This window comes from Oryzias latipes, chromosome 14 (genome assembly GCF_053564925.1).
Source record: "Oryzias latipes strain Hd-rR chromosome 14, Olatipes_Hd-rR_3.1".
Taxonomy (NCBI): Eukaryota; Metazoa; Chordata; class Actinopteri; order Beloniformes; family Adrianichthyidae; genus Oryzias; species Oryzias latipes.
This window is the reverse complement of record NC_136250.1, coordinates 5,812,386-5,835,488: the sequence shown is the minus strand read 5'-3', so window position 1 is coordinate 5,835,488 and position 23,103 is coordinate 5,812,386. Positions and strand designations below refer to the sequence as shown.

Here is a 23,103-nt window from a genome sequence, read left to right as displayed (position 1 = left end):
TTTCTGAAATGTTTTTTTCTTTTTTATGTTTTGGTTTCTGAAATTTTGTTTTGTTTTTCTAAAATGTAATACTGCTTTTTAAATAGTTGCTGTGATCTTAAAAATGTTTTTGTATCGAGTGATTTGTTGAATGGTTTGCACTTCAGGGCCACCGTACATTTCTGCTCTGTTGCACCTTTGCAGCCACACAAAAAAAAAAAAAAAAAAAAAAAAAAACCTTTGCAGCCACGCTTCTCACACACGGAAGTAAACTGGTAAAGCTGATCACCACAGTCAGCCTTTTTCAGAGCATTGTACACATCCCACTGATCCATCAGGTCCCTAAACTAGAATCCATTGCTTTGAGCTTCTGCAGAACTTTAGCCCGCTTTACTTTTGCTAGCATGTTAGCAGATGCTAAGCGCATTAGCCTATTAGCTGCTGCCGTGCTTCATTGTCTATCTTATTTATCTGAGCCGCTAAAAAGCACAGCAATCCACGTTTTCAAATCGTACTGGCAGCAACATGGTTCAGAGTTTGTGTTTGGTATCCATTCAAGTAAAACTAAATAGTTCATGTCTCATAACAGAACAAGCTGCCTCTGGCTGCAGTTTTCCTGTTGTCTTGTGCAGAGTAGAGCTGCTCAAAGAGGCTCCGTGTGCTCTGCTGCCAACTAGCGGTCGGAGGGTGAAACGGAAAACAAGAGTCAGACGCCGAAGGACGCTCAGAAATAATTAAATAAATATCGATCTGGCAGCATTTTGAATTGATACAAGTATTGCCCCATGACGTATTGCGATATATTGCCGAATCGATTTTTTCTCAATTTTTTTTTAAACAGCATGGTAGTTTTTTCATAAACATAGACTCTAACTTTACCATAACACATTGAGTAAGGGTGTGGTACATAATAGGCTAAATTTTCTGTTAATATCACAGGAAAAATCTCTCCATTTGCCTATGAATTTTTTCTGTATTTAATCCTCTTACTATTCAGTTATTGATTGTTTATGCATAGAACGACCAGTAGGGGGCGAACGCGGCTTGTTTCACTCATTCGAGTAAATGCTCTCAATGAGGAAACAGCTCGTCTCGTTTTCCTTCTTTCTCCTTTCAGGAGAGTAACATTTTGGAAGCACCGCTGGGATGTGCAGCACAAGGGTTTTCCCTCGACCATGTGTGGAGCTCTTTTGCTAATCATCCCGAAAAACTACCCAGTCGAAGGCTGAAAGGACGCCAGAGACAGCAACCACTTGGAGCAACATATGCCAGTTAAGTCCTTTACTGCAAAAAGATCAGAAATAAGATAGAATCTGAACTGGAAAAACTGCATTTGGAAATCATAGGGGCACTATACCAATTGAGTGTGGAGCAGTTGGTCAAAGTATGTGAAGAACTTCAGATTTCTGGGCCTACAAAGGAACATATTGCTGACAGAACTCGTACTCAACTAATCTCCCATGTCATAAAACACCTTGATTTTATTGAGTTGTCTGATCTAGAAGATGAGGGCATGTCAGATTTACTCCATGTAAAAGACATCATAGAAACAGTACAAATGGGTCAAGAAACCAAAGAGGATGACTCCCTTAACAATGCTGAGCGGGAGAAACTCCAAAGAGAGCTAGAGGCACTCAAGTTGTCATTAAAAGAAAAGGAGAACGCAATCCAGAGTTTAATCACCAAAACCACTTCCCCAGCCTATACTTACCCTCCCGTGAAATCCAAGATGCAAGTAACAGCTGATGGCCTCACATGGCGTAAAGACTTTAAAATATCAGGCCAAATTGGTGAGCCAGGGCAAAAAGATCGACTGACATTCTCTAGTCTGGCAAGACAGATTGAAAACGGGTTTACTAAAGGGTACTCGGAAACAGATATTATTGATGCTGTCATTCGTGCCATCTCTCCAGGCATGCAATTAAGAAGCTATTTAGAGGGTAAAGAAAACCTAACCCTCCCAGCCCTTCGCAGGATCCTTAGATCCCACTACCAAGAGAGAGGAGCTACAGATCTGTACAAACAATTAAACTCAGAGTCGCAGAACAGCAAAGAAACTCCGCAGAACTTCTTGATCAGAGCAATGGACTTGAGGCAAAAGATACTGTTTGCTTCTCGAGAGGCTGAATCAGGCTTAAAGTATGACTCAGTCCTCGTCCAGAGTTTGTTCATGCACACCGTGTTAACTGGACTCTTAAGTGATAACATCAAAAGTGACCTACAGCCGTACCTCTTAAACACTGATACATCAGATGAAACTCTGCTAGAGAAACTTAACTTAGCATGTGCCAATGAAAAAGAAAGGCAGGGAAAAAAGAAGCACTATGCCCCACGAGCAGCAAGTGTCAGTACTGTGCAGTCCTGTGAAACTTCTTTGGAAAGGAAACAAATCCCACAGAACTTCAACACCATTCCACCAAGTCTAGCTTCTGAAATAAAAGAAATACGCTCTGAAAAGGTCCTGCTGAAAGATCTAAAGGCAGAGGTTTCTAAAATTATGGAAACCATTCAAAAGAATGTAGCCCCACTGCACCCCACCCAAAACACAGAAAGTTCTAACACACCACAATATGGGACAGAAGCAAATCCCACTCAATTTCACCAATTGCAGACACCTACAACTATGCAGAACTACAGACCCACCTTTAGCTCAGGGAGGATGCGAGGTACAGCTCAGTTTCAGCAACAGTTTGCCCCACAACAGTTTTATTCAACATTTTGTCCCAGACGCAAATGTTATGGTTGTGAACAGACAGGAGAGGAATTTTGTCAACACTGTTTTCGATGTGGAAGTGCTGAACATTTCAGGGCAGGTTGTAAAGCAAGAATGATGTCAAAACCACCTAATCAGGGTTCTTTAAACTGAGGAAAGTTGCTCCTGTGGGACACCGAGCGACCACCATCTTAAATATGTCCCAGATTTGTGCCAGTTGTGAAGCTAAAGACAGAAAATTATTTAAATGTTGTTCAGTGGTCAGAAAAGCCTGGGCCCACTGCAGAGCTTTCAGTTGTTTATTGTTCAAAAACATGTCAGACAGCTCATTGGGACACACACAAGGAAAACTGTAAGCCCTACATGTGTTCAGATGTTAAGAAAATTGCAACCAGGTTCTTTGAGAAGCTTGAATGCAAAGGTAAAACAGAGGTAAAAAACACAAAGTCAGTGAAGGAACTGGTTGGTAAGAAGTGTCTTATTAGGTGTTTCTTAAATGATCAGATGACCCAGGCCCTTTGGGACACAGGCTCACAGGTTTGTGCCATAGATGAAAGATGGAAGGAAAATCACTTACCTGACCTAGACTTGAGGGATGTATTAGAGTTACTTAATCCGTTTCAATCTTTGCATCTTGAAGCAGCTAATGGAACAGAAATGCCATATATTAGCTGGGTGGAAGTATTTTTTAAGCTTACTGCAGACGATAGTGAGCTGTTGATCCCTATACTGGTATTGAGGGGTAGACATCAACAGCATACTATTATTGGTTTTAATGTCATTGAACACCTTGTGCAGCACAGTCAAGCAGAGTATGCCCTACCTAATGAGAAGGTAAAGCTGGTTAGGTCAGCTAGATTTGCATTTCCTCACCTCAGAAACAAAAAGGCACAAGCATTTATTGATGCAGTAAGAGTAGGACAGACATGTGAATATTCTGTGAGGACAGTAAAAGAGAGGATTACTGTCCCAAAATGCAGCTCAGTGGAAGTTGAGTGTAAAGTACGGATTCCCCCGGTTAGTGAAGAACACATTTTGGTTTTTGAGCCCCATGACAACCCGCAGTGGCCAGAAGGGTTAGAGTTTTGTGATACAGTGGTTTTGTTGAAGGCTGGGTCTACTCCAAAGATTGTCATCAGTGTACAAAACCCCACAGGCCATGACATTATATTGCCTGGCAAAACTTCCATCGGGGTAGTACAGTCAGTACAGTCACTTTACCCAGTTGACATATTTAATCAGCAGCAAACACCCGCAGTCACTGTTCATCATATTCAAACTGAAATATCTGAGAAAGCCACCCCTTCACAAGAACAATGGGACCCACCAGTTAATCTAACTCAATTGAATGATCAACAGAGGCAGGTTGTTTGTCAGATGTTAAGAGAGGAGTCAGAGTCATTTTCGAAAACAGATGATGACATCGGATGTATACCTAGTCTTCAAATGAAAATTTCCCTTAAGGATGCAGAGCCAGTGTCAAAAATGTATCTATCAGTTCCAAAACCCTTGTACAAAGAAATGAAAGACTACCTGCAGGACTTAATTGCACAAGGCTGGGTTGAAAAGTCCACATCTCCTTATTCTTCCCCAGTTGTGTGTGTGAGGAAAAAGGATGGCACACTACGCCTGTGCATTGATTATAGGGAGCTCAATAGGAAAACTCACCCAGATCGCCACCCTATACCAAGAGTACTGTCACGGTGCCTGTCAGACTCCTCCCCCTCCAGCTCTGCCTGTTCTGCTCCCTGATTGCCACCAGCTGACTTCACTCACCTCATCTACCATGCTGTTTAAAAGGAGACCTCACTCATCAGTTCAACGCCAGTCTGTTACCCCTTATGGTGACTAAAGCCTGGGCTTCAGTTTATGCTCTCATGTTCTTGTTTTGCTCTCAGCCTTGCATTAATCCTTGCTCTCTGCTTCAGGATCATGATCATCACACAAGTGACGTCAGCTTCCTGCAATTCTGCAGCTCGGTGAAGCCAGAAGATCCCACGGCCCACACTAACCGCACTAAGCCCTCCAGCCACGCCACCAGCTAACTTCAAGCCTGGACACCCTCCAACTATTTACACAACCATCCCTGGAGAAACAATAATACCGGTCTTCTTCTGGGTTCCAGAGTCTGGGTCCTCACACTAAGAGCGTCATGACAGAACGAACAGGCCACACTCCGGACCCAGCTGACCCAGAGGGACTTCGCTACGCCGTTAAACAACAAGGCATCGCCCTGGGCCGCCAAGCCGATGCCCTGTCACAGGTTGCTTCTGCCCAACAGGAGCTTTTTCAGCGTTTGGATGGTTTGACGCAATCATTAATGGATCTGACAGGCCAAATGGCTCCTCCCGCAGCTCCTCTTTCCGCTTCCGGTGTCGCCGCTGTTTCCGCCTCCGTTCCCACACCAGAAAACTTCCGTCTTCAGCCAGAGCCGTTTCACGGCGATGTCGAAGCCTGTGGGGGCTTTCTGCTCCAATGCCGCCTTCTTTTTCAACAAGCCCCAAGGTATTATAACTCTGACCTCAGCAAAATTACACTAATCATTAATTCTCTTCGCTACAAAGCTCTGCAATGGGCCCAGGCTTTTCTGACCACCAATCCTGTCACTCACCTATCATATGAACATTTCATTGAAGAATTCAAGCTGGTGTTTGATCAACCTCGCAAGCAGGAGGAAGCCGCACGTAAGCTCCTCGCCCTCAGACAGCGTAATCGGTCGGTCAGCGACCATGTTATTGATTTTAGAATCCTGGCGGTGGAAGCAGGCTGGACGGATCCAGTGCTACGCGGGGTCTTCTACCAATCCTTAAGTGAAACCATAAAGGACCACCTGTGCTCACAACCGGAAACTCACTCCTTCGAGGAACTTGTCACCGCAGCTCTCCGCTCGGACACACGCTTACGTGAGCGGCAGCATGAAAGACCTTCCCCTACACGCAGAACCTCCACTACTCCCATGCAAGGTACTACACCACACTTTCCATCAGTTATTCCATCTTTAAACCCCCGCAGCCAGCCGGACGAGCCTATGCAAATCGGTCGTTCCAAGCTCTCCGCAGAAGAAAGGCAGCGTCGTTGGGCCGAGGGGGCATGCTTTTACTGTGGACAATCAGGACACCAGGTACACCAGTGCAGGTTGCGTTTAAACTCCCAAGCCCCCCACCAGCAGACAGGCCGCGGGCAGGTAATGTCAGGTCTACTCTTAAAGACTTCCTTCAAGTTCCTGTCAAGTTATGCCATGCCTCTGAAACTTTTGAACTCCAAGCCTTAATCGACTCCGGTGCTGAACAAAACCTTATTGATACTAGCATTGTTTCCCATTTGTCTCTGCCCACTGAAGACCTGCCATCCCCTGTTAAAGCTGCTTGGTTGGGGGGTCAACATCTGTCGTTTATTACCCACCGCACCAAACCCGTTCTACTGGTTACTTCTGGTAATCATAGAGAATATACTCAGTTTTTTGTCACTCATACCCCTCAAAATCCTGTCGTTTTGGGTTTTTCCTGGCTTCATCGCCATAACCCGCAATTCGATTGGGTGCGTCATCGCATCACGGGTTGGAGCGAGTTTTGTCTCGCCAATTGCATGCAATCAGCGGTTCCGCCGGTCAGTTCTTCCACGTTAAAATCCCCGGAAGAAATAGACCTGTCCAATGTACCTAGCTGCTATCATGATCTCCGCTCTGTCTTTAGCAAAGGTAAGGCCGGTTCCTTACCACCACACCGGCCTTACGATTGTTCCATCACGTTATTAGATGGTGCCCCTCTTCCTAAGGGCAGACTGTTTAATCTTTCCGGTCCCGAGAAAGTTGCCATGGAGAGTCACATCCAGGAGGCGCTTTCTTCGGGACACATCCGTCTTTCATCCTCTCCTTTCGGCGCGGGTTTTTTCTTCTTCGAAAAGAAGGACAAGAAATGTTTTATGACGTTATTGGAGCTACAACTGAGGCAGTGGAAAATCAGGACATTTGCAGTGCAGTATGGTCTATGGGACTTAGCTCCACAACAATAACACCTACGGACAAGTCTATCACCCAACTAACCATTGATCAAATTAACTCAGATCAGAGGAAAGATCAAATTATTGGAGTCATAATTCACCATAAACTGGCAGGACAAAAACCAACAAGTTCACAGTCAAAAGGACTCAGCCCAAAAGTTACATGTCTCCTGAGAGAATGGGATAAACTTCACATTGATGAGACTGGAGTTTTGTATCGGAAAACACTGAACAGGAAACAGCTGGTGTTACCAGAAAAACACAAAAACAAAGTTTTACAAGAACTTCATAATGAAATGGGTCATCCGGGTGTGGACAGGACCACTTCTCTAGTCAGAGACAGATTCTACTGGCCTCACATGCAAAAGGACATTGAAGACTATGTCATGAGCAAATGTGTGTGCCTTAAACAGAAGAAACCCCAACATGAGACAAAAGCACCATTCACAAACATTGTAACCACTCACCCTTTTGAGTTGGTCTCACTTGATTTCTTGCACCTTGATAAATGCTCAGGTGGTTATGAGTACATTCTCATAATTATTGATCATTTTACTCGCTTTGCCCAGGCTTACGCCACAACTTCAAAATCAGGCAAAACAGCTGCAGATAAATTGTTCAATGATTATGCACTGCGATTTGGATTTCCCACCAGAATTCATGACCAAGGTGGTGAATTTGAGAATCAGCTATTCTCACAACTAAACAAGTACTGTGGTGTTAAAGGTTCACGAACTACTCCATACCACCCTCAGGGGAATGGCCAGGTTGATAGGTTTAATCGAACTTTACTTCAGATGTTGATAACATGTATGGAAGAGGCATGTGAGATTGCCAGAAAGAGTGCCCAGAAAGCTGCCTCAAAAAGTAAATGTAACTACAAGAGTAACATTTAGACCCCAACACTTCGACCAGGTTATTGAGTTTTGATCAGAAACACCTCGTGGTGGTCCAGGCAAGCTGAAAAATTATTGGGAAGACATTGTCCATACAGTTGTCCGACAAATAAGTGAGGATGTTCCTGTATATGAAGTCAAACCGGAAAAAGGTCCAAAGAAGTCAAGAATCTTACACAGAAACCTTATTTTGCCTTGTGACTCTCTACCAGCAGATTTTCCTGTTCCATCATACCCAAAGAGAAGAAATGTGCAGAAACGTGAGGACAACAAGGTGTCAAGTGAGGAGGATTCTGAGGATGAGAAATACTACCCAGTACCTCTTGAGCCAGGTGAAACTTACTGTGATCAATCTGAGCTCACACCTGAAGTTTGTGATCCTACACATGAGAATTCAGAACACATACACCAAACGGGGAACACACTGCCTGTACTTGAGGAGGAACCGGAAAGGGCTGGTGGAACCCAACACTGCTCAGACACAGAGGACAGTATTGCTTCACCCCCAGCTTTGATTGATTGTGGTGAGGAAAGACATCAAAGACCTCAGCGATCTCACAGACGGCCGAAAGTTTTCACGTATGACACTCTTGGTACACCAGCATGCTACAAGATAGGGACACATTCATATTACATGGACTGGAATATGCCTCAATTGAACACTGTTCCCACATATTATCAGCTTACCCCCTATGGATACTAAAGAGTCAAGAAGGACTACGCACATTAAACTAAATGTTAAAAACTGCAAGTAAAAAAAAAAAAAAATAAATAAAAAGAGTCCCATGTTACGTTACTGTGACTGTATTTCACACTGTTGTTGAGCAATAGACAATGTCTAGGCATTGGGTACTATTAATGTATATTTTTCTTGTTTGAGAATACTAAAAATGGCTATTACACGAAAAATAGTTCTCAATGACAAGTGTTTTTGACTGTTTTTTTTTATTAGATTTGAATGGTTTTTGTACATTGAATTAATGTTGAGGACAACATTTTCTTTGTGTGGGAGTTTGTGGTACCTAATAGGCTAAATTTTATGTTAATATCACGGGAAAATCACTCCATTTGCCTATGAATGTTTTCTGTATTTAATCCTCTTACTATTCAGTTATTGATTGTTTATGCATAGAACGACCAGTAGGGGGCGAACGCGGCTTGTTTCACTCATTCGAGTAAATGCTCTCAATGAGCAAACAACTCGTCTCGTTTTCCTTCTTTCTCCTTTCAGGAGAGTAACAAGGGCGCACTTAATCTTTACATTTTAACAGAAGGTAAACATAATTTGTTCATATTTAACACACGTTTAGTATTTGTAAATTGAAAACCCCCACTTTTCCTGTTTTTTCAGTGAACCCTTATAAACCTTCTTCACAGCAAAGTGAGGGTGTGTTGCTCTGGACAAGACTGAATGTTGCAGACATAGGAAGGTGTGATTGTGAGTTTCATTTTGAGGTTTTTATGTTGCCAGCTTCTCTGGTGAAAGAAAACAGAGGTATCTGTGTGGTTTGTAAGTGACAAAAACTGTTGGTCAACAAGGCCGTTGCAGCAAAAACGTTTCTCTCACACCTTCTATGTGCATCTTTTCTATGTGAATATTAATGTTTAATGGACGTTGGAAGACAAATTAAGAAATAGAAAAGTTTCCTCAAAGCAGCAGCTGAGTGGATCACAATACAATGTTTACCATCCTGGACACTAAAACAGTACCGCTTTTTCAGAAAACTTGTCATTTCATGAGTGAAGAACATCTGAGAAGAAAAAAAGCTGATTTCCTGCCAAAAGAATATGGTTTACCAGAAGAACAAAACATGTGATCTTAGACAGAAACATAGATATCTGTGGTAAAAACCATTCTTACACTTTTGATTAAAAGTTTTCTGTAATTATTTGGAATCAACATCATCTCTTAGCTTTCACAAAGATTAAAAAACTAAACCATTCTCATGAGTGGAACGTTTAACAGTCCACATGTCTTTATTTATCTTCACCTTAACCACAGAGGGGTTTGAACTGCGCTCAAAAGCTGTGAAACGTCTTTGTGAAGACACTTAAACATATAAAGAGTTTCACTTTAGTGAAATTCAATTTTATCTTATGATCTGCCACTTAAAAAACAGCAAAAATCATTTTTTGTGTAAACATTTTAGACAGTTTCACAATTTAGGCTGCTACATTTTTTTAACCACCCTTTTTAAAGTGAAAAGGGTCAGACACAATCTTTTAACATTGTTTTTTTCTTCTTAAATGCGCAATATTAAATTCCAGCTTTACTTCTGTTTTTTACTTCAATTGAGACTTTTGATAAAGAGGGAAAAGCTTTGATAGTTGCAATATTAAATCTATTTTTTCTGTCTCAAATTGTTCTGTTTCACCAGATTTACAAATGTGGAATTCAGAACATACCATTCCTATTTTTGTTTTAAGTTCTCTCTTTTGAATTTTATCTTGCATCTTGTGCATTTGTTTTGTCTCTTCAAACTAAAGCTGTAAAGTGGCAGTCATTTTGGACAAAATGAAAGTAGGAACAAGTCTCAAGCAGAAAAAAGGGAAATATGTGGAATCTATGTAATCATGGAGGCATTTTTCAGTAAAAATTAAAGTAGACACATTCTAGAATGGAATCAAGGAAGAACAGAGTAAAACTTCTCTTGTTGAAAAGTGGAAGTCAATGAGCTGCATTATTCAAAGACACAGGAAGACAATTGTGCAAGAACTCTGGCCTTTAAAAGAAATGATAAAATATAGATGCAGATCATCGAACTCAGTAACAGATTCATTTGCTTTTACAATCTTTAAGGAATCCTATTTGCTGCTATTGTTTAATTGTATTTACATTTGTGGACATCACATTTCTGGTTGTCTAGACCAGTGTTTTTCAACTAGTGTGCCGCGGCACACTAGTGTGCCGTGGGAGATGGTCAAGTGTGCCGTGGGAAATTACCCTCATTAATCATTCACTGATCTAAAAATATTTTCCATCTCCAGGAAATCAGCTCTTTGTTCATCCAAACAGGCCCTGATAAAACACTGAGTAGTGAGGAATATAAAAGATCTTAAAATTACTTTTTCTTTGTGTTTATTTGATTCTATTAAAGACATTTTGATAAGAATCACGGTATTTACCTGCAGCTATAGCGGTTTGCGGAAAAGTCCCGCCCCTTTACCTGTCTCCGCCAATCATTGTTGAAGGCTTAATCACATGTCAGCAGTCTGACCAATCAGAAGTGGTTAAAGTCTTCACTTCCTTGTTCTTAATTCTGCTCATAAAGTCTCTCAGTTCCAACAAAAATACCAGCTAAAGCTCGTCTTTAGCGGTGTAGCTTTCCACAGAGTCCGGTGTCAGACCGTGTCAGACCGTGAACAAAACAATGAAGCTCACAGACGCGAGTCTTTCTGCCCTTTTTCCGCAGTTTTCACACTACATCTCCCATGATGCATTGGCTTAAAGGGCCAGTGTCCCAGCGCACAATGAGTGCGCGTGAAATGTCTAGAAACCTCAACGGACAAACAAACAGTTTCTAAATTTTCTAATTCAACTTTTATTTCATCTCTTAGAAAAAACAGCCGCAACTTCCTGCTTTTTTGGCCACAATTATCACAAAATGCAAGTGAGATTGCGGGGGGGGGGCGGTCGATCAATAGAGACTATGAATTTCTGCTTTTTTTTTTTTTTGGATGCTGGTGTGCCGCGGGATTTTTGTCAAGGTTAAAGTGTGCCGTGGCTCAAAAAAGGTTGAAAAACACTGGTCTAGACTACAGTTCTATTTGTTTTCTCTTTGAGTGCTTAAAGGACATTATAATGTCAATCACTATTTAAACTTTTAAACTAACAACTATAATGTGGACTAAAATATGCAGAAAACTACAAAATGAATGAAAGAAGATGTGTCAAGTTAGTCTGAAGGGATTTTAATTTTTTAAAAGATATTTTAAAGTTTAATTCATTCATATTACAGATTTACACAGTTCACACACCACAAAAGACAAAACTGATGCAAATTTTATTTAAAAAAAGAAGCAAAAAACAGTAACAGATCAAGAAAAATATGTAAGGGTTAATGGCCGACGAAGTGTGCAGTTACTACTTTTTAACGCACGCCGTGGAAGCCTGAACCGTCCGACGCGAAGCGGAGGACGGTTGCTTCCGCGAAGTGCGTTAAAAAGTAGTAACTGCACACTTCGAAGGCCATTAACCCGCTTATACCATGGTCACTTACAAAAGCAATACATATTAACCAGGTTTTAGTCCTTAATTCTTGTTTTTTTTTCCGATTTGGATCACTTTTCTCATAAACAGCGTACTATATGTTACGTGATGCGGCGCATCGCGCCGCATCACGTAACATATGGTCCGCGTCGCGCAGCACCACCGCTGCAGTCAAGATTCGGCGATTTATATATGCTGATCGTCCCGATGGGTTGAATAAAGCATCAATTCAGAGGGAAAGTTAATCGCTTACCGCTTGTTTTTGCCCAGATGATGAAGCAAAAGGTTGTTTTACAGAAGCCGGCGCAGTGATACAAATCATTTAAGCTAGCCGACCGGAACTTCTTTTTTCACCGTGCGGTTATCAGGTTTTAACGCATACCCAGCAGCCAATCAGAATCGAGTATTCAACCGGACCATGGTATAAAACATAATATATAATACATAATATATAATACACATGATAGAATATTCATGCATTTCCAGCTATTTACTTTTTATATTTTCCAGCATCATTGACTTAACGTGATATTTACTGCTTTTATACGTTTTATCTTCTGCCTCATGAGCTCAATTCCACCAAACAATTTGTATTTCCAGCTTTTACAGTGTAGAATAGTGGTTCATGTACATTCTCAAAATTTCAGAAAAATAATATTTCTCTCTATGTCAGCCCATATAGACTTCATGACTGGATTTCATTTAATTCTACAAACATTTCAAAATTAACAAAATTAAAAACAAATTACAGGAACAAAAATACCAATGTGGTATTAATGAAGTAAAGTCACATTAACCTTAAGAAGTTTCTTAAAATGGCATTTAAGAAATAAGAAAAAAACATATCAGTCTAACAGGTTGATAAAGAGAAGTAATGTGGCTTCATCTCGTGGCAACATATAGAAAAACAAACATTTCACGTACATTTACAACTCTTACAGCATAGACTTTGAAATTAAAGTAAAGTAAATCTATCCATTGGTAAAATTGTCTTCAGTGAAGCAAAGACAGAAGAACAAATTGACATATTAACAATACTTTAATTTAAGGATAAATCAAAATGATTGTCAAACTCTATCTTGGAGTTTGGCTTCAGTTTTTCTCAATTTTTTATTTCACTTTAACTTTCATGAAGATAACTTTCGTTTCTAAGTCATCTCTGGGTTTATGTTGTAAAATTTCACAATCATACCTATTTTTCTGCTTTTTATTTTTTACAATTTCCAATAGGAGTGGCAGTCAAAGCAACAAAAACTAAGAGTGGCAACACTGCAGCGACTACAGCCACATAAACTGATGATTTGAATTTGTCCAACATTTCTCTGAGGAAAATGTATACTGCACCGTTGCAAGCAGTGATGGTTTTAACCGTCTCATCTCTGCTGACATCGTTCCAGACTTTACACGAGATGTTTCCAAAAAGCTGTCCATGTATGATGATGGAAACATTAAACACACTGGATCTATCAGATGTGTCATTGTTCAGGGACTGACTGTGTTTGTTTGATTGTAAAAGTAAGAAACCATTCAAAGTCAGAGTGAGCTCTGCTTCATCTCCCTCATAGAAGCAGGTGACTTTCTGCTGTTCTGGTGACAAACACTGCTGAGACACCGTTAACACAGACACAGGAGCTGCAAGAAATAAAACATATTCAAGTAAAAACATCAGCAAGAATAATGTAAAGGTTTCTTTAATATCTCATTAAAGTAACAAAGACAGTCCTAAATTCAGAATTTAAGCTGCAGTTTCTGGTTCACATATAAAAACATTATCGTCTTTTGAAATAACAATTAATTAAAAATAAGATTTTGCTATAAAATATACACACAGGATAAAATATAATAATTTTTGTTTATCAAATATTTTTCTTTTGTAAGGTGATGTATCCCTTCAACCTTTTGTAAAAAAAATCAGTTTGATTGAATTGTATTGAGTTTAATTTTGATTTTACTTTTATAATAATATATAATGTGTATATATAATATTATAACAATAATATTATAATTCAAAATTCTTGATATATAAAAACACTTACAGACACACAATAACGTATTTGTGTGCGTTCACATTTTAGCTGCAGCCGTAAGGATAAACTGTTTTTAGTTTACATTTCATTCAGCAGAAAGAAAACTTTTTTTTTCAATTTAGGAAATGAAATTTATAATTAGGGAAATGATGAAAAACAGCTGAGTTCATGTCTTGTGTTTAGTTAAGTAACAATAACAATTTTATTTTTATTTCTTTACAGAAACTGAGTTTTATTTTCAGGTCATAAATATGTATTTTAGATAGAAATTTACATAATAATTTACAATAAATAAAAATAAAAAATATGTTTTTCTTACCAAGTACTCTGAGATTCACAATGGAATTTCTCAGTACTTTGCCATCAGGGTTAAACTCTTGAAAGGTGTCAACTCCAGCATTTGTCTTTGAGACATTGTTCAATTTGATTGTTCCATTAACATATTGGTGATTAGTTATCATTTTTCCATTTTGGTCTACCTGGAAGAGTACGGACCCGCCGTGTTTTAGCTCCTTCTTCATTTTTCTGACAGATAAAAATGAACAGATTTTCCATCTGCAGTGAAACATGAAGTTTCCTTTGATTCATTAAAGCTGGAATCTGTAAAACATGGAAGACACAAAGATAAAAAAAAAAACATTAATTTAGCATTAAAAATGTTATTTTAAAACTTATAGTTTAACATTGAAATATTTTTACAAAACTTTGGTTATTTCAAAATCTTTTTTTTCTTGAAAAATTAGACTTTCTTCAAAATTATAATTTCACACTAAAATGTACCTTTTCCAAAAGATCCTGTTAGCAGAGCTGCTGTGATCAAGGAGATGAGAATCATTGTGACTGGAAAGAAAAAACACACATCAATATGTAAAACCTGTATGTTATGTATTCATTTATCTTTAAAAAGTCCATATTTATACTTACATCTTCACTCTAGTTTTTGTTTAAAGGTCAAAATCAGCAACAATAAGGGAAAAATCAAACTAGTCAACCCTTAAACAGCTTCTTCACTACAGAGTGAAGGTGTTTCGCTCTTTGACTGACAAGACTGAATGGAGCAGACATAGGACGGTAGGTGTATGTGTGTGTGTGTATGTGTGTGTGTTTGTCTTTTTCTGTGGCCAGCCTCTCTGCTAAGCACAACAGAAGTATGTGTGTGGTTTTCTAAGTGACACAAACTGTTGGTCATCAAGGCTGTTGCAACAAAAACATTCTCTAACACCTTCTGTGTGCAGCTTTCCTCTGGAATAATAATGTTAATGCATGTTTGTGATATTTCAATGAAAGCTAACAGGAAGTAACAGACAAGTTTCCTGAACACAGCTGATCATCTGAGAAACTTTAGAAAGTCTTTTAAAGTTCCTGCCAAAAATACAGCTTATCTAAAAGAAAATCACTTAATAAGTGACAAAAACGTAGATATATGATATCTTACACTTTAGCATTAAAAATCTGTCTGTAATAGTTTAAAAACAACATTATCTCCTAACTTTTACAAAGACAGAAATACCTAAACTATTCTCTTGTGTGGAACGTTAAACAGACCACGTGTCTTTCTTTATCTCCACCTTAACCTCAGCGCTTTTTGAATCACACTTAAAGCTGTGAAAAGTCCTTGTTAAACACCTTAACATGCAAAAAGTTTCACTTTAGTCATGTCCAGTTTCTTTACTCATATGCTATTTAAAAGTCAAACAAAGTATTTGTTAATGTATAAATTCTATTTTGAACATCATGTCAAGTGAAAAAAATGTAGAAACATCCATCCATCTTCAGAACCTGCTGAATCCCTTCTGGGGTCATGGGGTTGCTGGAGCCAATCAGAATTTCATAGGGCTCGGTTTGGTTCGTTTCGGTTCGGTACTGCTGTTTAACAAATCTCCCTGGTATGAACTGCTATTTTATGAGCTATTATGTTAATGTTATTTCTTGTGCGTGTTTTGCTGCCGGACACCTAAATTTCTCCCTTTGGAGATTAATAAAGTTTTTATCTATTTTCAGTATTTTTTCTGTACAAAAAAGGCAGTAAAAATTACTTGCAAAATGCATTTATTGGTTTTATATAACAATAAATAAAATGGACCTATTTAGTTGATCTGCTTTATAAAAATAAGAAAAACTGTTAGCCGCCGGGAACCAAAAACTTTGGATACTTAATACTGGCCTGAAAAAATAACTTGCACATTTATTTTATTGTTAAGGCCGGGTGAAGCCGTTTTAAGAGCATTAACAGATCTGTGGCATACGCTATCTTAGTGTTACAATGTCAACATACAGCATTCGACTTATCCAATTGTCTTTTCCCTTCGTAGATGCTGACATCAAAGCCAAAGTGTTCCCCCCACACAGAAGAGCATAAGGAGATGGGGGGGGGGGGGGGGGGTCCTTGCGTCTGCATTAGCCATGCTTATCCTGTGGACATGCGCGAACTGTCACCTCCATCACCTAATAGCTGTTGAACCTGAACTGAAGTTAGGGTATCTGGAGCAGAATCATGCCTCCAACAGAGGATGCTTGAGTATAAGCAAAACTACAAAAAAGGAGCGCTCACAACCAAAGACCTCGCCAAGGCAGAGTTGGAGTTAATTCATCTAAGTCAGAAAGGGAAATATGCAGAGGAGCTTAAAGTCTTACAAGCTGGAAGAGGTCATGTGAGAAAGGATAGCCACATCTTCAAGTTGCATCCATATATGAAGATGATGATAAGAGTGGGTGGATTCAAGCCGTAATGCCACATGATGCCATACATCCAGCTATCGTGCATAAGAACAATTGGATTTTCAAGCTCATACTTCATCACACCCACAAACAGACAGGACACTTAGGAAGAAATTACATTCTTGCGAGACAGAGACAGAAATTTTGGATACCCAAAGCCTGCTCAGCAATTCAGGAGCTAATTTTTGAGTGCGTCATATTCAGAAGACTACATGCTAAGGCAGGTGAACAAAAAATGGCAGACTTGCGGGAAGATCGGGTATTCCCAGAGAAGCCCCCCTTCATAAATACTGGCGTAGACTTCTTCAGACCACTTGAGGTCAGCAGAGGTCGTTGTAGAATGAAAAGGTATGGTGTCCTTTTTTTTTTTTAAAAATGGGGCGGTTCAGCATTGGGTGTTCTAAACCAGTGTTTTTCAACCTTTTTTGAGCCACGGCACACTTCTGTAATTGAAAAAATCCCGCGGCACACCACCCACTGATAAAGTGAAAAAAAAACTTTATGGAAATATAAGTGTTATATTGTTAATATTGTGACGACCCAGCTGGTGCGTCACTGATTGCGGGGAAAACGACAGCTTAGCTGTGAATCAACTGAGCTGTGAATCAACTGGCTGCGCTGGAGAGCTGTCCGCGGGCATGTCCCATACAACGCACGACTCTGCACACTCTTAGAGAGGAAGACGTCTAAAGAGTAACTGAATGCATAATCTCTTTTCCGGCATCAAGCCCATTTATTTCTAACTACACAACGATGAACATTGCACATCACACATGGGTGATTTTATAATCGTTCATGTTTATACTCAGTGTAAGACCTGGGCCGGTTTGGCAGGGCACAGAGCTGATATCCTGGCAGGAATTGAGGAAAGACAGACACGAAGCTCTTCCTCCACAGCTCTCAGTCTTTCTCTGTTTTTAGTTTTTACAGCAGTCAGGCTTTAAAAGCTCACCTCACACAGATATGTTGTGGAAAATGGGAGCAATGTCAAAACAGCTTTGTTGGCCAGCATGGGGAACTCCTTGGCAGCTGCCAACCAAAAACTGTCCAAACGTAGATCAGCAAAAATTTAGCTTGAGACCACGATCTTGTCTCAGTTCAGTAAGTTCCTCCTGCTCCTGTAAAGTCATGTCCTTTCCAACAGCTGATGCGGTGCTGAATGGGTCCCTAACCCAGTCAAGGCAATCCGTGGAGGTTGAAGGAAAATAAAATGACATCTTCCCCGTAAGAGTTTTCAAATGTTTAACTACTATCTCACACAGTGCTGCAGTATTAACATCTTGCCATTTATTGGTGAGTGGGAACATTTCAAGATTGCCACTTTCCACATGTTGCTGCCAGAGTTGCACCTTTGAACGGAATCCGTTTATTTTATCTGTACTTGTAAGCAGATTTTCATTTCGGCTTTGCATTCGTGTGTTCAGTTCATTCAGATGATGAAAAATATCTGCCAGGTACGCCAGCCTTGCACACCACTCATCACTTCCAAGCAGCTTTGCATAACCGGACCCCTCATTTGTCAGAAACACTTTAAGTTCCTCTCGCAGCTCATACACACGGGCCAGCACCTTGCCGCGCAACAACCATCGGACCTCTGTATGAAACAGCAAGGCTTTATGCTCCGCTCCCATTTCCTCACACAAAGCCACAAATATGTGACTTTTCAAAGGTCGTGACTTCACAAAGTTTATCATGCGTACAACATCATCCAACACAGGAACAAGGTCTGCTTGTAAAGTCCTGGCTACGAGGGCTTCGCGGTGTAACAAACAGTGCGTGATGATCACATCTGTTTTTTTTCCTTCACTCTGCTTACAAAAGCCTTTGGTGCGCCCGACCATGCCTGCAGCTCCATTAATGCAGACACTCGTGCAGTTTTCCCACTTAAGTCCTCCTTTTTCCAGATATTCTGATGTCACCCAAAATATTTCATTTCCAGTTGTTTTTTCTGGCAAAGCCTTGCAAAAAAGAAAGTTTTCTCTGATTATGTCTCCGTCCACAAAATGGACACATTAGCCAAAAGTTGAGCATGTCCACTTATATCAGTAGACTCATCAATTTGCAACGCAAACTTATTACTGATACTGATACTGATACGGAATCACACTTTTGATGTCTGCAGACATGTCATTAATACTTCTGGAAATTGTGTTATCGGAAAAAGGGACTTGGGCTATTTCTTTAGCCGCTTCAGGTCCGAGCATCTCATTTACAATGGCTTTGTAGGCAGGAAATATTAATTGCTCTGCCACAGTGTGGGACTTTTTGGATTTAGCCACAAGTTCAGCAACATGGTAGCTAGCTTTAAAGGCTCTCTCATTTACCTTTGCTGTTTTTCTCATGAAGGTTGCCTGTTTATATGTGTGTTCACGCAGGCGAACAAAATATTCCACATTTTTGTTTTGAAGTGAAGGGTGTTTCATTTGGAGATTGCGTTTAAGTTTACTTGGGACCATAGCCTCGTTGGAGAGCTTTTCACCACATACTAAGCACAACGGAGTCTGTGCCGTTGCATCACCGGTAAAAGTAAATCCAAATGAAAGATAGCTTTCGTTATATTGCCTCCTGCTAAAAATTTTACTGGACGTCACCGTCTTTGCTTTCCTTTGACCTTCACTCATACTAGGGCCTTCATTTGGGTCTGGATTTTGTCCAGGGTCCAGTTCAGAGCCAGAATTTTTCCTCTTCAAAAACTTAAAAATCACTTTCACTGTTTTGTCTTTCACGATGTCACCGTCAACGCCACCTGCCACTGCACGCATGTGTCACTAGTTCACTTGACTCCAAGCACAAAGCAATTAGTTATCTGCTGCTGCCACCTACTGGTATGGAAGAGTACTGAAGAGTAATGATCATCACCCACGGCACGCTTGACAATATCTCACGGCACGGTGGTTGAAAAACACTGTTCTAAACTCAGCAAAAGTTTATGTTAAACATAACTTGCAGTTTAACTTGCAGTTATGTTTAACTAAAAAACAAGAACAAGCTAAATAAAAATTTTTTCCAATGAAAACTGCGATCCTTAATAAGAGACATGGAGCTGGTCTTTTGACTTTATCAGTGACTGAATGTTGGGCTGCAGCTTAATCACTGATAGTGCCAAAATGTCTTGCAAGTGTGAGTGTCCCCCTGAGTCCCCCTGAGTTTGACGTTGTTCAGGTTCATGAGACTAAATGTTTGCTCACAAATGTAAGTGCTGCCAAAGAGAGATAGCATTACTTTTGCATTTTTTCTCATCTGTGGGTATCTTTGTACTGACACAAGTGGATAAAAAATCTCTCAGCGGTAGTGATACAAATTTGCTTCTGTGAGGTTCAGGGGCCAGGGCGGGTTAGTTTGTTTCGCATTCTAGATTGGTTGTGGGGTTTCCGGTGTCTTTGGGCCTTTATTTTGGTTACTTCCGGTTTCTCCCATTTGTGTTGCCTCCACCTTTACTTCTGCTGATTGATTGCACCTGTTCACGCACCGGATGTTCATCATTAATGTGTATTTAAGTTCCTTCTACCCAGTGCCTGTCACGGGATCGTTTTGCATTCTTTGTGCTTCGAGTCTCTGCTTCGAGATTAAAGAAAGAAAAACTTTGATTCAACTTACCTCTGTGTTCCTGCTTTTGCATCCACGCGTCGAGCGTGACAGCTTCTTAGCTCTGAGTCCCATTGAAACTCAATCAACTCTATCTGCAAATGTTCTGGAACACGTCTAAAACAGAAAAGCCTCTCTGACAAACTCTGTCAAATGATGAGCAAACTGAAGATGGCGTTACGGCCACGGTGCATCTCACGCTGAAGGGCTGAGAAAAAGCTCCATGTCATCTGCTGTCTTCTTGAAGTCCACAAAGCGCAAATCAAACTCCTTGTTTAAGTTGCTGAGAAGTTCTCCACATTCTGGCAACCAATGCACCTCCACATTCACTTCTCTCAGGCTGGGGAAGTGTGCCAAGTTTCCTAAAGAGAAAAAGTCAAATAAGAATGTGTACATTAGTATCATTAGCACTACTATGAGGCACATAAACTACAGGACACAAAAGACATAAAAGAGAGCAATGAAAGCAGACCCACAAAGACAAACAATGACATTTTCTGTCAAACAGGCGTAAGTACCACGGACAGCGACACATCACAGCGACAGACAAACATGGAGCAGCACCTATTACAGTCACAAATAACAAACAGCCAAAAGCCTGTGTGGAGCATGTTATTGACTTACCTGCTGAAAGATGCCGACAGAGTAGTTGCAGCTTCATTTGGAAAGCCTTGATGTGGTCAAACAGCTCCGTTATGATCTGTTCTTTGCCTTGAAGTTTAACATTTCGATTGTTGAGCAGGTAGCTGATGTCCACTGTGAAGAAACTGGATTTTCTAGAAAGGACTGTATTAAATTTTAGTTCGTAACCCCGTCAGTTTCTTACACACAGAAATAATGAATAATGACTCAGAGACAAAACTTAGCTTTTGTGGAGGTTTTACTTCGTCCAAACACGAAGGGGACAGACATATGAACATGGTACATTCAAAGTCCGAACCAACGAGCTCAGGGATGGGCTTTGGTATAAAAACCCTGCATTTGCATATTCAGAAGATCGTCCGATGGGCCTCGTGTGAAAAACACGCCCACAGGTTACTGCTGGAGAGAACCTCCAAGGCTAAAGTGAAGATAAGTCTGAGGCCTGCTCAGCAGAAAACATGCACAGAAAAGAGGGAGTATGGGAAGAAACTGTTAGAACAATAGTTTGGCTGTGCTTTCTTCAAATGTAATATAATTTTGAGATGACAATACATGCTCAGTGAATTAAGTTTAAACCATTAGTGTAATAAAAGTTAAAGGCAGTTTCTAACTATTCTTCACATCCACCATAAAGGTCACGTCGGAAGTCCATCTTTTATCGGAGGGGATTTGTGTGTCCCAGCTCGCACTCAAAAGAAACTCTTCTATAAGTTGGCGCAACTCAAAAAATCTTTTGAGCACATTCCCCCTGCTCAGCCAGCGCACCTCCTGATGGTAAAGAATATCTTTGTATTGCGCATCAACTTCATCCAAAAAAGCTCTGAAATGGTGGTGTGAGAATGCCTTTGAATGGATGCAGTTAATCGTTTTAACGGCATCGCGCACAACGTCTGCTAGTCCGATTGTCTTTGCACACAGCTGTTCCTGGTGCGGGATGCAGTGGCATTGCGCTACCTTTCCTCCACACTCGGAAACTTTTGGGGAAACGAGAGCAGTTAGGCCAGCTTTCTTCTCAATCGTGGCAGGTAAACCATCAGTTGCTATTCCAACCATTTTGTCCCAGCTCAAGTGATATTTGTCACGGACTCTTGAAACCGCCGCAAACAAATCTTCACCTCTTGTCCCTCGCAGCGTCTCAAGTCCCGCCAACTCTTATGTTATTTCCATGTCAGCGTTAATTCCCCAAACAAAAACCAAAAGCTGCGCTGAATCAGAAATGTCAATGCTCTCATCGCATGTCAGTGAGAATGCAACAAAGTCTTTTGACTTAACTGTTAACTTATCTCTAATGTCCCAAAACACATCTTCCATGCAGCGGGTCAATGTGTTTCGCGAGAGGCTAATTTGGGAAAAAAACTCTTTCTTGGGAAGGACACATTATTGAAGCAGCTGTGGACAGGCACTCCTTAACAAAATCTCCCATTGATAACGATCTCCCAATATTTGCAATTAGCGCTGAAATTTCGTAGCTGGCCCGTGTGGCGCAGTCTTGTGCGGTCGAGGCCTTGTAAGGGTGGCTTGCTGGGACTAAAGGTTCGATAGTAGCTCGCTCGATTTTTTTTTTCTTTCGCTCCTCACCTTTGTATCTGGAGAAAACCGCATGTTTAGTCTCGTAGTGGCAACGTATACTGTACTCTGTCCAGTCACGGATTGCTGGCAAATAAGACGAACAGCCTTAGAAGAGATTTCTGCAAAAAAATAATCCTGCTCCCATTTTTTTTAAATGCCTCTTATCCGTGTGCCACTGCTGTTGTCACTCCATCTTGACAAACTGAAAAAGTCTTAGAGTCGTAAATCTTCTCCAAAATGTAAGGATGGCCCTATGGTGCGGTGCGCTTTATGTGTTTGTGTGACTTCGATAAAGAGGATGTGATACAGGACAGCATGAGAACAGTATGGAGAGAAGTGAGGACGTAAAAGAAAAAATACCCTGCGCTGGGGGTTGAGAGGCGGTGGCAGTGGTGGGCAGCAAAGGTGCTAACAGCACCATCTGGAGGCCGAAAGTAAATTACAGCCATAGACAATGGAGTGAGGTTAAGGGGTTTTACATAAACACTGCGGCTTGCGCAGCCACGAATTGGCGGGCCAGGATAAAACCTCTGGCGGGCCAAATTATGCCCACGGGCCCCACTTTGGGCACCCCTGCATTAGACCATGTTTACTCCAACAACAAACATGCATACAAAGTCACTCCCCTCCCCCACCCAGCTGGGTCAGATCACTTCTGCCTGTCCCTCACCCCCACCTACACCCCCCCTAAGAAGGCGAACAAAGCCTGAAACAAATACAATACAGATCTGACCCTAAGCTGCCCTCCCACAAGTGCATTACTGC

General features: G+C 40.7%; 2 protein-coding genes across 8 annotated transcripts; one reads left to right on the top strand and one right to left on the bottom strand.

Moving 5' to 3' along the window:
• Positions 1 to 208: 208 nt before the first annotated feature.
• LOC144983742 (uncharacterized) lies at positions 209 to 9,476 on the top strand. Of its 7 annotated transcripts, XM_078930977.1 has the most exons (5): positions 598 to 4,955; positions 5,047 to 5,197; positions 5,329 to 5,376; positions 5,458 to 5,655; positions 7,800 to 9,476. In XM_078930977.1, the coding sequence occupies exons 1-5, from the start codon at positions 4,845 to 4,847 to the stop codon at positions 8,288 to 8,290; spliced, it is 999 nt and encodes a 332-aa protein (XP_078787103.1). In that variant the 5' UTR covers positions 598 to 4,844; the 3' UTR covers positions 8,291 to 9,476. The 7 variants fall into 7 exon arrangements, 6 of the variants coding, with proteins under 6 accessions (XP_078787103.1, XP_078787102.1, XP_078787099.1 ...); XM_078930976.1 differs by having other exon boundaries at positions 5,329 to 5,655; XR_013647529.1 differs by adding an exon at positions 209 to 254 and having other exon boundaries at positions 1,097 to 5,655.
• Positions 9,477 to 11,575: 2,099 nt separating this feature from the next.
• Positions 11,576 to 21,419, bottom strand: LOC110015047 (general transcription factor II-I repeat domain-containing protein 2-like). Its single transcript, XM_078930978.1, has 6 exons — positions 20,752 to 21,419; positions 20,327 to 20,489; positions 20,140 to 20,244; positions 14,605 to 14,664; positions 14,144 to 14,424; positions 11,576 to 13,429 (listed from the first exon to the last, which is right to left on the bottom strand). Exons 1-5 carry the CDS (start codon positions 20,786 to 20,788, stop codon positions 14,412 to 14,414), a joined length of 378 nt encoding a protein of 125 aa, XP_078787104.1. The 5' UTR covers positions 20,789 to 21,419; the 3' UTR covers positions 11,576 to 13,429; positions 14,144 to 14,411.
• Positions 21,420 to 23,103: the final 1,684 nt, after the last annotated feature.